Source organism: Poecilia latipinna, unplaced genomic scaffold (assembly GCF_001443285.1).
Source record: "Poecilia latipinna isolate Pla-1442-1.1 unplaced genomic scaffold, P_latipinna-1.0 Scaffold3041, whole genome shotgun sequence".
NCBI lineage: Eukaryota > Metazoa > Chordata > Actinopteri > Cyprinodontiformes > Poeciliidae > Poecilia > Poecilia latipinna.
The window spans coordinates 46,311-61,150 of NW_015115657.1; the positions used below are offsets into that span (position 1 = coordinate 46,311).

General features: G+C 35.1%; 1 protein-coding gene across 6 annotated transcripts in view; it reads left to right on the forward strand.

The window, feature by feature from the left end:
* Nucleotides 1-14,453, forward strand: part of LOC106939961 (disabled homolog 2-like) — a 22,820-nt gene extending 8,367 nt beyond the window's left edge. For 3 of the 6 annotated variants that reach the window (XM_015022551.1, XM_015022550.1, XM_015022552.1), the window contains 9 exons: nucleotides 6,661-6,898; nucleotides 6,989-7,127; nucleotides 9,085-9,215; nucleotides 10,201-10,299; nucleotides 11,231-11,362; nucleotides 12,190-12,279; nucleotides 12,362-12,409; nucleotides 12,944-13,006; nucleotides 13,282-13,638. In XM_015022551.1, the coding sequence (XP_014878037.1) occupies nucleotides 6,884-6,898; nucleotides 6,989-7,127; nucleotides 9,085-9,215; nucleotides 10,201-10,299; nucleotides 11,231-11,362; nucleotides 12,190-12,279; nucleotides 12,362-12,409; nucleotides 12,944-13,006; nucleotides 13,282-13,425 (861 nt within the window). In that variant the 5' untranslated portion in view covers nucleotides 6,661-6,883 and the 3' untranslated portion in view covers nucleotides 13,426-13,638. Of the gene's footprint in view, nucleotides 1-36; nucleotides 363-6,660; nucleotides 6,899-6,988; nucleotides 7,128-9,084; nucleotides 9,216-10,200; nucleotides 10,300-11,230; nucleotides 11,363-12,189; nucleotides 12,280-12,361; nucleotides 12,410-12,943; nucleotides 13,007-13,281; nucleotides 13,639-14,048 lie in introns of those variants that run through there. The other 3 variants (XM_015022555.1, XM_015022553.1, XM_015022554.1) reach the window with 3 other exon arrangements.
* Nucleotides 14,454-14,840: the final 387 nt, after the last annotated feature.

Consider the following 14,840-nt stretch of genomic DNA (forward strand, 5'->3'; position numbering starts at 1 on the left):
AGCATGTTTTAAAGACTATTTGACTATATTTTATACAATTTAGTGAGAGGAAAGAAAGCAAATAAGAGTAAATGAGAATCCATGATGTCACATGATCACAAATGCAGTGCATTCTGGGATTCAGAGTTTTTCTTTTTTTTACTCGTCTGTTCTCTTTACACAGTGCAGTCCTTCATGATGTTGCGTGGTGTTACTGTTGTAATTTATTATTTCACTGTCTAAGCAGCGTCAGCTGTTTGTGTCTTTGTGCCAACAGTAAATCTAACTGATTACCAGACTCTCAGTGTAAGTCAGCTCCCAAACAGCTGGATTCAGATACTGTTACTGACACCTGGACTGTACATCACTGGATATTTATTATTGTAAGACCTTGCCACTAATCTGCGTAGATAAATTTTGATATGATTATAAACTTTGATGTGATTGTGTTGCAGAGGAACTCTATGAACTCAAACACAAGAGTTGCAAATGATACAGCAGTTCCTGTGTTTCTGAGACCTGAACATGTCATTATACTGACCTTAAGATTCTTATTAAGGACACACATCAGTGCATTTCAATTATTTAGCTGTCTCAGATGCTAAATAATTACATCCATATGCTTTTAAGCTAGCTTCTTAACTAAATCAGTTAACACCTAAACGCTAAAGGTTGATTTATACATTATGATTCAAGTTATGTTATACTCAGGCTAAGCAGAGCAGCAGCCTGTCTGCAGTGTTTTAGGACTCTAAACGCCTTTGTACAGTAAAAAAGAAAACATCCTAAAAATGCAAGGCATTTTATTTTGTGTTTATGCTAATTAAGAAACAAAGAAATAATCAAGACAGTTGTTATTCAGGATCTTTTCCTCTCCAGCTCAGCAGTGCATTTCCTAATACAGATCTGTAAACACACAGAGGTTCTGCCAAGCTGGGAGGACTGAACTTCTTCTTCTTCTGCTCTATATGAGTCTGTCTCTCCAAACAGAGCAAATTACATAATTTAATTATAATAATGAATATTCTTTAGTCATTTGTATATTTTATGTAGAGAAACCTCTCTATAGCAGTTAAACTTGGATTGTTTAATTTACTTAATATTTTCTGCTTAAAAATAATAAATTTCTCCCCCAGCTTGACATTTTAGTAGATTCCTTATGTAGAACAGCAGTCAGTTAAAAAAGCTGCTGAAATGTTTTGATCTTTGACGTCTTACTGTGAAAAAACAAACTGTGGAAAGTTGGAAAGCAGCATTCATGGATGAATATACATCAGTCTAAACCAGCCTGGGTATAGCTACTGGTGGAATTTAATTTACATTTTTAAGCAAGTTAATTGCAGGATCAGTAATTAATAAATCACTTTTTAATTTAAGACAATATATCAACAAAATAAGCAACATTTTTAATTCAAAAATGCTTTTTGCTTCTACAATGTTGATGTGTGTCAGATATACGGGTGTACCAGAAACGCGCAAATACAAAGATTCCAGCCTGAACCTTTTATAAAGCAATTGTAAAAATTACCTAATGGGTCAAAATGTATGTAGTTAATTAGTCAAAATTAACGTGTTAAAGTCCCAGCCATAGATATAACAGATGTGTCAAAGACAGGGAAAACAGGTGTGCGACTGAAATCCATTGTCTGGATTGTTAAGTTAAACATTTAGTCTGAAAATCATCGCCAACTGACATTTAGCCGGTCTACATTTTTCACCATTGTCAGACCTGCTGGCGGACATTTTACCACCCGCCTGCAAAGTGAAGCTCACCAGTCTGGCTTTCATGTTGCTCTTTATCTCCTGCTGTTGTATAAATGTGGATGAGCTGAAGCGCATGACATTTTACTTTACTTTAGGGAGCAATTAGAGAAGCACTGGTTGTTTATTTTTGAACAGATCTCACATGACGTTTGGCCATTAGTTTACATCTGACAGGTCTCTGGACACAACCCAAAAATAACACTTTAGTCATGCATTCTCCTTCATACCCAGAAGTTTCACATATTGTTCCAATGATGCAAATAATCTAAAGAAATGAGACATTAACTGTGAGCTAAGTTGTGTAATGTTTTGCACAGGGAGTCAGATAACTGACGATAAAATGATCTGCAGCTCTTTAACAACAGGGCCATCTGTCCTGTGAGAGATTAGCTCCTTAATGCATGTTTTTATTCCTGAATATTGTTGTCACTGCTGGGAAATCTAACTCTTACCGCCACCCTTCACTGTTCTTGTTAAAAGGAAATTTGAAACCTCGTGAACGCTGAGATGACAGCAATCCCTGACCTCTGTCTGACCGCCTTTTAAATTTTTTAAATTAAATCTCCTGTTTAATTTCCCCGAGATATTAAAGTCTCTGCTGCTCCACCAAATCTGCTTCCCTGACCAGATATTCTGTTTTTTGTGTATTATTTTAGCTTTATTAGATTCCCTCTGATTTTAAAGAGATTTGAGGAAAGCTGCCCTTAATCTGAGATGAAACGCTTCCTGTTTCAACAAGTGAGACGCACTGCTTGAGAACATTTTTCCTGCAAACAGAAAGCTCTCTGCTGCGCTAAACTCCATGTCACAAGAGACCTGGTATGCAAATATTTATTGGTAAAAGTGCATCGCTTGCGCATTGCAGCCTTTCAGACGAAAAACGGTGTGGGCAAAATGAGGAGTCATGTTTCCTCCATTAAAAACTGTGATTAGAGGTAAATAGACTTGATATTTGCTGGTTTTTAAATTTTGTTATTGAAGGAAACAGAAAAAAACATGAAATATATCAGAATAAATACTGACTGTAAAGAATCAGTCACTTCTAAGGCCACAGGTGTGTAAATCAGAGTCAGACTCAGCTTTATTGGCCAGGATTGTGTTCACAACCAAAACTATTAATTTCTTTTTAAATACATTAGAGCAGGGGTGTCCAAAGTGTGGCCGGGGGGCCATTAGTGGCCCTTGAAATTATTTTGTTTCAAGGCCACAATCATTTCAAGTCAAGACGGATAAAAATTTGTCAAACAAAACTGCTGCCCCAAATTTATTTGAAATTGACTGGTTTTATTTTAAGAAGGCAACAGTCTGAAGCCCATTTTATGTTTTGGATAACTGAAATCACAAACTAATTTTTGCATTTTTAGCCAGGAAAACAGTTTGGACACCACTGCTTTAGTGGGAATAAAATAAGGATATATTTGCAGCCATTTAAAAGAAAAATGAAGGAATAATGACAGTTGTGACAGCACAAAAAATGTTTTTTGATGTCGATCTGAAGGTTAAAGTCTGAACAGTTTGTGTCCAGGATGTGTGGGGTCTGCAGAGGAGTTCAAGGTGTTATGTGATTTTAAACCGTTTGGATTGAGAACAAAATATGATTTAAGTTCATATATCTGTGAAAGAATCGCGCACAAATACAATGGACGATATAATGTATTTAACTTTATCATTAATTCTGTTTTAATGCAACAACTTAGAACTTAAATGGTTTTTTGTAACCTGAGATACAGAAATTTCACAAGCTGTGAATAAAATGGCTGCCAATCATGATTGGATACATTTAAAGGGGGCGGGGCCAATATTGAGGTCATGTGACCTTATGCCAGATTCAAATACAAACTGAGAGTTTACACTTCAAAATGGCGGATCTCAGGGATGAAAACACAGACTGTGAGGTAAGAGTTGTTTTTTTTCATATACATAATTATATGAGAGGATTTAATTCTGTAAAGATTAATAGTGATTTAATGTAAAAAAAAAATATAGCTTATATATTAAGGCATTCAATGCCTTTTAAGGGTATAAAACAGGAATAGTTACAATCAGATTTCTTTTATTTCAATTCATTTAATTTATAGATGTTCACTTTTAAAATACTAATTAAGCTTATTTAAAATTAGTTAAATTTATTGAGTACCATATTTGTATTCACTGAATTTCAGTGCAGCTCAGAGAAAAAGGGAAGCGACTGTAATTTTGTCACAGAATGGCTCATCAAATTCAGAGAAAACCAGTGAGGAAGATGTTTTAAAATTTGTTACATAACTTATTACAAATATCCTAAAAGTGGAGTTTTTTATGAAGGGGCATTACAAACTCAAAATTGAAAAATAATAGTTCCTATTAAAAAAAAACATGAAAATCTGTTATTTTAGCTTGGATACACCATGAAATGGTGAAGAAATCATTTTCAAATGCGTATGTGTCCGACCATTTAACGGTTAAGCTAGCAGATGACAAGAATCTAATCAAACATAAAACAAAAACAGTTAAATTCAGACAACGGAGGTTTAGATTTGATTTTTTTCATTAGCCTGAAGAATAAACCCTCTCAGTTTTTCATTAATTACCGTCTTCCTCATTGTGAGTCACGGGGCTTGGCCTGCGAACGCCGTCGTATCATTTCCCTTCTGAATTTCGGAGATTCATCCTTTCTGAGAAAATACGGCTGCAGCTGCCTTCTGGATGCTATCAGGATCTACTTGACCTGGTCTTCTCCATTAGTTTCAGCATAATAGCAACGCTATAGTTTACTGAGACAAAATGTTTTGGAGTGAAACCAGACTTCCTTCTGGATTTCCCACAGGAACTTTGACCGTAAAGTAGCAGCAGACCAAATGTCCTGATTGTTTCTGACCGGAATGGAGGAGATTGATGACTTTGACATATTTGGATTTTAGAATAACACAAGGGTCAAACGTAAATATATGGTTGATTGTCTCAGAGGCATAGAGGGTCATAATTACATGGTTTTGAAGGTTGTTGGATGTCAGATAACTTAACCAGGATGAGGCCTGTTGACTTCTCATTATGATGGACTGCAGCTGCTGGAGTTTCTTTGCCAACATAAAGAGACTTGATGGTATTTGATTGGAGTTGCTGGATAAAACAATGGGAAAATCAAAGAGAAGTGTAGATTTACACAAGTTTGGAAAGTCTTTAGGGTTTTTTCTAAGCAACCAAACAGCATCAGCACAAACAATTACTCATCTGTACAAGTTATTCAGATGTGTCACAACTTTGCTGTCTGGAAGACGACCCAAACAATGAAACTCATTTGGATGTTCAGAAACAACCTGAAAACTGGGACTTCCAAGCTAAAAACCTGGTGTAGCGGCCTGTGTGGGTAAGAAAAATGTCTTCAGCAAAAATGTTTTTTGTGCTCAGAAAAGAAAAATAATCAGCTGCTGAGCTGTTTGGCCTCAACAAATTAACACTTATCGAGAAGGCGGACTTCATCAGATGACTCGAACCAGAAGACCGGAGCAATTTGGCAGTTTTAAAAACCTCCCAACATTCGAAGGGCACTGCGTCGTTACCTAGCAACCACAGCAGAGTTACCTAGCAACCCAAGCCGAGCTCCAGCTCGTTTAATCACCTGGTTTAAGACGAGCGTTATTGTTGACTTACCATCCAGAAACTACTTGCTGCATGGATCATACAACCAGTGTTTAAACGGATTTGTAATGAACTCATCCTGTGACAAACGCGGTTCTGGTCACTAAATGAGTATCATACAGGTAGGCTACATGTCCGTCTTAGCTAGCAGATAAAAGCTACATTAGCTAAGCTAACTATGCTAGTTCAGCAGAAAGTACTACAATAAATATCACTAGTATTATACAGAGGTGAGTAGAGTACTCAAAAGTTGGGGGCGAGTAACAATTGTAATGTGCTTCTATTGGTTATAAGCAGATTTGGGTAGCAACTAGTTACATTTACTCAGTTACATTTACTTGAGTAGCTTTTTGGGAAGAAAAGTACTTTTAGGGGTATTTTTACTACGCTGTACTTTTCACGTTTACTTGAGTAATTTCATTATGAAGTATCTCTACTCTTATTTGAGTAAAATTTCTGGATTATTTACCCACTGAATGAAAAAACAAACACATTTTAACTAAAAATTCACCAAACACAGACACACACATTTTATTTTGCCTGATTTTGTTATTTTTTTGTTTCTTATATGAATTATTATCATTTTGGTTCTTAAAATAACAAAATTTCCTTTTAATTTTATATTTTGGTCCTTCTGGTGTAATTTTTAAGCATTAAATGATTGATAATTTGACCAGTTACTCAGTACTAGAGTAGACTTTTTACCAAATACTTTCATACTCTTACTTGAGTAATTCCCTGGACGACTACTTTTTACTTTCCCTTGAGTAAAGATATGTTGATGTAGTTCTACTCTCACTTGAGTGTAATTTTTGGCTACTCTACCACCTCTGGTTATCAGTTAGATAGGAACGAGGTCAGAGGTAGTTATAAGCTTGTGGCTTGTTTGTTGTTGTTATAGCAGCTCCATAGCCCATGCCTACCAAGATGGCTGTCGGCTACAAAGTTCCCAGAAGAGTGACGTCACATGAGAACTATGTAAAGCAACATGTGTGATTTAAAAAAAAGCTTCTTGAAGATGTAAAAGTGACACTTAACAGTTTTAATAATGGCCCAAGCTGACACTGGAACTATTTTAATTGCTTTTGGTTTATCCGAGACTCTGAATTACATCATAAAATGCTTTCTCTTCATGTGTTTATTATATATTAACCTCAATGTTCACCTTACATAACTCAACATCATATAAAAATAAAACACAGTCTGTAGATGGTTGTTTTTTTAAATTATTGTAAGTATTTTGCAGATGCTCCAATCTTTTTGGTTTGTTTTTTTCTGGTTGTAATTGGTTTATTTTAGGAAAATGCCACCAAAGAGCCGGTCGTTGAGGGAAATGCATGACCTTAGGTGCACCATTGAGGGAGATCCTCCCTGTTGCTGCCTCTTCGTTCTGCTGAAAACGTTCCCATGCATGTGGGCCTCCCAGCGGATGTTAATATATCACCAGTGAGTCTGCAGCCTGACCTTTGACCCCCAGCGGCTTTGTTAGTGGGACAGGCCAGGCAGTTGGGTCAAAGTGAAAATGGATTCCCTGCAGGTGAGTCAAAGCAGGCACTCTCCTCTGCATCCACAAACATTTTCAGGTTTTTTTTGCATCTTGATTGTGAGAAGTTTCTATTTTTGGCAGGAAAAACATCTGAAAGCTTCCAGGTTTTTGCAGAATCTCAAGGAAACAAACATTGTGACCGAGACAGTGCAAACGGCCGGGAGCTGTCTCGCACAGGGCCAAGAGGCTGTCAGAAGCTGGCCACCATACTTGACAAGAGGTATGGGAGTGTAGTTTGAAGTTTAGTCTCAGGAGAACATCAGACGAGTTGCTATATTTGTAGTTTAAGGAATGGCGCTGTACAGATTTCAGGATGGAAACCAGGGTAGAAAAGTTTAAAACGCACGTTTTAAACTGTAGCATTTAGTTTTATTTTGTAGTGACTTTTTATCCGTCAGTTGGTTTTAATTAGTTTTTAGAGCGTCTTTGCTTGTTTTTATTAGTTTTTACTAGCAGAGTTTGGTAGCAACTAGTTACATTTACTCAGTAAAATTTACTTGAATTACTTTTTTGAAAAAAAAATTCTTTTAGGAGAATTTTTACTAGGCTGTTCTTTTTATTTTTACTTGAGTAATTTTAGTATGAAGTATCTCTACTCTTATTTGAGTAAAATTTCTGGATTATTTACCCACTGAATGAAAAACAAACATGTTTTAATTCACCAGACACAGACACACCTGCAGTTTTTGTTAAAGTTTTATAAGTTTTTTATAGAAAGAAACTGATTTGGAAACATGTTTCTTTTGCCTGATTTTGTTATTAATATAAATTATTTTCATTTTGTTCTTTAAAATACCAAAATTTCCATTTGACTTTATATTTTGGTCCGTCTGATGATATAATTTTTAAATATCAAAGGATTGATAATTTGATTAGTTACTCAGTACTTGAATAGACTTTGTACCAAATATATTTTTACTCTTACTTGAGTAACTTCTTGGTCGTCTACTTTTTACTTTTACTTAATATCTTAATATGTTGAACTGGTGCTGCTGCTCTTACTTTAATACAGTTTCTGGGTATTCTGCCCTCCTCTGATTAGTTAAATATTGTTTAGTTTTTATTAGTTGTGTTAGTAGTTTCATATTGTTCATACTTTGTTTCATTACAAGTGCAGAATTTTTAAAAAGTCATAGTGCTATGATTACGTATATAACGATTGGGTAATGAATGCTCAACAGAAAACATCATTTTAAAAAAAAAGTATTATGTTGAACAACCAGCTGATTGGCGTTTGCTGTCGCCATTTTGCGGATTAGCATTAGCGCCGCCAGGAAGATTATGAACTCCCGTAATTTGTCGACAGCTGACGTAAACTCTTCACATCAGTTCGAACGGCTAATAAATATATTCATAAACACGAAAACGAAGGATATTACATCTATGATTTCGGTCTGTTTTAGTTAGTTTTATAAACGCTCATATGGTTCCAGTTAGCTATCGTTTTTCTCCGTTAATTATCGTTTTTATTTATTTCCAGTAACGGAAACGTCTTCTCGGTTTTCGTTATGTGGTTAGTTTTAGCTAAAGTAAGTTTGACGGAGATCTGAGGCTTTAACTGGTTAGAGTGAACAAAGACGTCCTAAACATGGCGGCGCTGAGTTTTGTTTTCCTGATGGGAAGCAGGTAGGACTTCTTCTACTCTGTCCTTTCCTTTGTGTACTTCGGGAAGTCTTCCAGCTGTTTTAGAAACATCACAAACACACACTGGAAACTATTTAAACTATTTTGTATTGAGGAAGCTTTTTACGCCGAGCTGATTAATGTCTGTTTGGTGAGTCGTCCCGCTAAGCCTGGGATATTCTCCACTTTTGGTCAATAAAAGGAAAGAAAATCGGCTCCTGATAAGTTAACGATTACAAGGAAATTATGTTTTTATGAGGATATATAAAAAATGCACCTGAAGTAGTCACTTTGAGACATGCTGAGGTAAGCGCTATAAAAAGTTAATGAGAATCTGATGATTTGACAAGTTTTTGTTTGTAAAATGAGCAACAAATGTGTGGAAAAATGAAAAATATGTTCATATTTCATATGAACAAATAAAAAAAACTCAACAAAATCATATTTGAGGTTAGATTTTACTGCACATTTCAAAGCTGAAACTTTTTACTGCTCCTGCAGCTCTTTGTCGTCTCGTTTCTGCTGATGGTTTTGTTTTTGGTTGTGATTTTCAGGACCGGTTCTGGACACCAGGTCCCGGTACGAAGGGGACGGGGTCCGTTACAAGGCCAAGCTGATCGGCTTGGACCCGGTGCCGGACTCACAGGGAGAGAAGATGCTGCTGGACTCCATGATGAAACTGAAGGTAATCTGTTAAAAGCACGTAAATTAATCTGTTATTTCTCTCACACTTCATTTAAACAACAGAAAATAACATTGAAAAAGTAGATGAATAAAACTGGTATCAGCTGGACCTGGAATTAGTATTTTTTATTTTACTTTGTGCTATAAAAGTGGTTTTAATAGGAAGTTATGAAATGTTGAGTCAGCTGCTTTGTGACTTTTGGTCCGTCCTAACAGCTGCTGCCCTCCTTCAGTCATTTAGAGCTTCCTGAGTCTAGGGGGCGCTAGTGAGAAACAAACATGTCACCTCTGTTTTATGCCGATTTGTCTTGGAAATGAACAATGGAGTGTTTTGTTCTCAGTCCTTAAAATATAATATAATATAATATAATATAATTAGTATAATATTAATATATTTACATATTAAATAATATGTAAATATAATATTTTATAGTATTTATAGAATGTAATATTTTATAAATTACATAATACAAAATATAATTTATGTGATATGAATATTTTATTATATATAATATAATATACATATATTTTTTACATTTATTTATTTAATGTGGTTCTGTGTGATGAAAAGTTGCACCGTTATAAACAGGGGAACAAAACAATAGGAGAATTCAACTGTTTAGGAAGCCAGAACTGAAACGGTTTTAGGCTAAATAATGTAGAAATAAACACACAAAACATAAAATATATAAAGTCACACAAAATAATAGATAGAATCCTAAATAACCTAATTAGACAGTTTATCAGCAGAAATCTATATTTTTGGGGGTTGTTGCACTTTTAGTGAATTTAGGAGCATGAAATATTTCATTAAATCATCAAAAATGATATTAAATTATATCTATACAGTTGAAAAGACCAGTACAAGCATTTCATTTGCTCAAACATTAACGTGTTCAATAACACAAAGCCTTCACATCATGACTCTGCTATGCTTTCCTGTATTTCTGATCAGTTTTCCTGTGTGATTATTTTCCTGTTTGAAGGGATTTGAAGTTTCAGCGAGGAAACAGGGTCAACACAAAATGAGGATCTGGCTGAAAATTTCCTCCAGTGGCTTAAAGATTTTGGATGAGCGGACCGGGGTGAGTCAGCCAGTTCAGCAGCTACGTAACAACAGTAGCTTTTCCTGTGAGCTTTTCCTCCTCACAGTTTGATCAAAAGTTCTCACAGGCCATTTGGACCGATATTGATATCCGATATTAATATCACTGTTATGGCTGATAACCGATATTTACCGATATTATGTATATCTCACTACAGTTTTGACACGTTTGGGGGAAAAAACCTGACAAGAAACAGATAAAATAAATATCAGTTGTATGTGTTGAACCAGTTTTATTTATCAACATGTCAAAAAATGACTAATGTCAGCCAATAATATATGGTCCCGATAATATTGTGCATTCCTTTAAAATTGTACAAATTTATTCTCGGTTATGAAAACAGAATTTTGGGTCACTTTCTTTCAAAATGCTTGCTACATTTAGCTGTTTAATAAATTAAATAAAAGCTGAGTAGAGCAAAGTCAGAATTTCGGTAAGAGTATCTGGATAAACTTATGGCTTCAGACCAACAATAAGTGATCAAGTAAAGAGATGGAAACCAAGCATTTGACCTGCACTGCAAAAACACAAAAGTAGCTTTGGTCTCGCTTCTAGTGCAACTATCTGAGTATGCTGGAAATGAGAGAAAACTAACTTAAAGTAACTTTACAAGTAATTTTCCAATAAGAGAAATAATCTGCCACTTTTTCACCAGTACTAAATAATTATTTTCTTAAAACAAGTTCATTTTTATTGTTGTACTTGTAAGTTAGTTTTCTCTTATTTGCTCTAGAACCCAGACCAAACTTGCTTGGTAAGGTTTTGTACTTTTGCAGTGCAGCTAAAGTTTAACCAGCGACCCGTCTTATCAGCTCTGATGTTTTCTTGTATAAACTGGAACTTCCTGGTCACTGTAAGTAGTTTTGGAGCCGAACTTGTTTCTGATGTTCTGTCTTTGTTTTGTTCTCAGATTGTTCTTCATGACCACGACAGATCCAGGATCAGCTCTGTGACTAAAGACAAGTCGGACCCCCGAGCGCTGGCCTACATCTACAGACACGAAGACGCGTACATCCTGTTCTACATCAAGGCGGGACACCAGGTGACGCCTCGCAGCCCTGCAGAGGATCATGTGACCAAGTCTCATCGCTCTGGAAGATTTACACACTTTGCCACAAAACCATGATGTCGTTTGAAGGAGCATAAGCAATAAGATCATATGAAATAGTTTCACTCGTTTAAATATTTCAATTGACAATTCCAGTGTCTGTAGTTAATTATAACTAATAGCATTTTAATTGACAAAATAAGTAAAATTTTCAATTCAAAGACCTCTTTTTTCTGCTAAATTATTGAATAAATAGATATAATATAATATATTTGAATTAATTATATTTAGTGATTGACTTCTTTCAGTTTGTAATTGAGTTTATTGCAAGATCTGTAATTCAATTTTAAACAAAAACTTAATATCAACAAAAAAGCACAATTCCAATTCAAAGACCAATTTCTGCTAATTCTTTTTAAATAAATAGACATATAAAGTCAACAACAAAGATATTTATTATTTTTAATCTTTTATTTACCAATTAGGGCTCCGGCTCCAGTTTTACGCTGAGTTGTTGCAAATTATCCTTGATTTTCGTACTTGAACCATATCATTTATCATGTATTATATAATCTATTTGAAATAATTATATGGGACATAATTACTTTTTTAATTGGGTTAATTGCAGGGTGTGTAACTAATTAATAAAATTTAAAACAAAAACTGTATATCTACAAACAGAAATCGGTTAAAAGACGAAGTAGGCTTGGAATAATTGGAATAATCGGAATGGGGTCGTGAAAAGGTCAGAATGAGTCGCATGTGGGGAAAAGAAGAGATCTTGTTTTGGGTTGTGATTTTATCTACTTTATCGGTTGCAGGCGGATCCAATAATTTTGGACATCATGGAGGTTTGTCGGTGTGTGGAGCAACAGGAGGCTCCTCAGCAACACCAGCCTACGGCAAGCCAAGTCAGACATAATACAGTTTACATCCGTTATCAGTCTGTTTCTGGTTGTTCGCTTATTACCGGGATCTCTTTGTTGTTTTCAGAATATTTCTTTAGTGACTCTGACTGACAGTCTGGCTTCTCCAGAGACGGTAAATAAGCGTTTTCAGAATTATAGTAAATGATTAATCTACCGATTAGTAGAGCCTTTTTGTATACAATATTAGAAATATATTAAAAGATTCAAATGGCAATTAATTCAATTACTTTTTAAAAATAAAAGCATAAAAATGTTATTTCCAGAAATGCAAGGACAGCATTCCTTTAGCGAACGCTGATTATTTGTAGCAAAGGATGAAACTGCAGCTGAAAAACACCGTCTACTAATATATTGATTAATAAAAAGTTTTGTTTTAGTTTGTTTTATGGAAACCAGGTAAAGCTAAAAATGACAATTAAGGATTTCTGGTTATATTTAAAGATAAAGAAGATTTTTCATCTTAAATGCAAAACGTACATATTTTTGTACAGTTTTGGTTTAATTACTGCTGTATGTTGCAAATGGCATTTATTTGAGTCTATTCTACAGTTGATGATTAATCGATTACTAAATTAGTTGTCGACTATTTCAACAATCGATTAATCGTGATTGATTCGATTAATCGCTTCAGCCTCTTTTGTTTCAGGGAGCAGCTCTGGAGAATGTGTTTAGTCCTCCACCTCAGTCATCATCAGGACAAATAAAGCAGGTGCATAAAACACAAAACACATGATGTGACGTTCAGGGAATCGGCAACAGAAGCAAAAAAAACAACAACAAAAAAACACTTTTAACAAAAACAAAAAAAATTATTATGATTTTTTTCTGGGTTTTGGATTTTTTGCATAAATAAAAAATCTCTATGAACTGAGAAACTATCAGCTAACTGTTTGTCAGAGTAACATCTTATATGTGCAGTGAGAATAGATCACATCCTGCCTCATATTAAATAACACAAACTGTTTTTTCTTGTTTTTCTGTCAGCAGACGTCTTCCAGTAATGAACTGTTGGAGATATTTTCTCCGCCCCTGACAGATCCTCTGCCTCCCAACAACATCCCACCTGTCAGCCAGCCAGGTGAGTCAGAACCCAGGGTGTCCAACCTGTGGCCCAGGGGCCTTTTGTAGCCCTTGGAACAATTTTGTGTGGCCCCCACCTGCAGTTGAATAATGGTACAAATTTGGCCCTCAAGTATAAACTTTAGTTTTTTAGGATGGGAATTTCAGTTACACATTTAATTGAAATTTTCTTTAACAGAAAGTGTTAGGCACACAGTATTTTCATGTTGTATTTTAATTTCATGGCAAGTAAATTAAAAATTTTGACTCAAAAGAAAAACTAGAGCACATCAATAAAAATGGTTAATAGATGAAAGTTCTTATTTTGTTGCTGATTAAAACATTTTCTAGATCAAATAAGGTGAATTCCAAAATTAACCAAAAGGTTCGGAAACTGTCACCTTTTTATGAAGACAAAAATATATATACAAAAAAATAGCCACTTTGTTTCATTAAATTAAAGTCTGATTTTTTTCAGTGCCCTTTTCCTGAGTACTGAGCCCATTAAAAAAAATAATAATAATTTTGTGTTTTCAGTTGGAGAAACAAAATGGCCCCAGAGTCGTTTCCACTTTGGGATTCTGGTGTAAAAAGTTTAGAAAAAATCTGCCTTGACCTGTTTATGTAAAGGTAGCAGAGACTCATGCTGCAGGTGTAAAAATGTTTTAATTTTATGTGTCCGTGTGTTAAAGTCGACATATTATGGTCGGTGGAGACTTTGGATTAAAAATCACTGAAGTCGACCCAACAGAGCAGCAGGACGGATGGGATGTCGTCCTTTAACGTGAGGCGATTATTCGCCAAAGAGAAGAAACGCAGCAGCGGTTTTATTTAACCAAGACCTGGCAGAGCATAAAACAAAGTCCAGGGAGATTACATAAAGCTGCACAAAGAAACCCAGGAGTTTACAAACCAGTCAAGAACAAAAATGTTTTTAGAAAACCTGAAGACATTTCTGAGGATTCAAATCACTCAGATTTGATCTGTTTGACATTCTGTAAGATTAATAAACACAAGCTGTTGCTACTTCTCTGTTAATGACAAAAAACCTTTAAACTGACAAAAGTAATGATAAATAAAAATTTACTGAAAATGAACCAATGAAAATCAGACATTGTTTTTAAATGTGGTTCAACAGAATCATTGCAAAAAGGAAACGGGACAAAAATATCGGCCTGCTAAGCTGAAGTTTGTCCTGTAATTAGCTTTGTGCAGCGAGTGCGGAAAGTATTCAGACCCTTTAAACTTTCACTCTTTGTTTCACTGCAGCCGTTTGCTGCAGTGAAACAAAGTTAAGATTATTTCCCAACTTTATTAAGAATGTACGCTCAGCACCCCATCTTGACAGAAAATACCTGAAATGTAGAAATTTTAGCAAATTTATTAAAAAAGAAAAACTGAAATATCACATGGGGATGAAATGGCTCTATGTAGATGATACGGCGTTCAAAAGTCATGGTTAATGTAATTTTGGTTAATTTAAT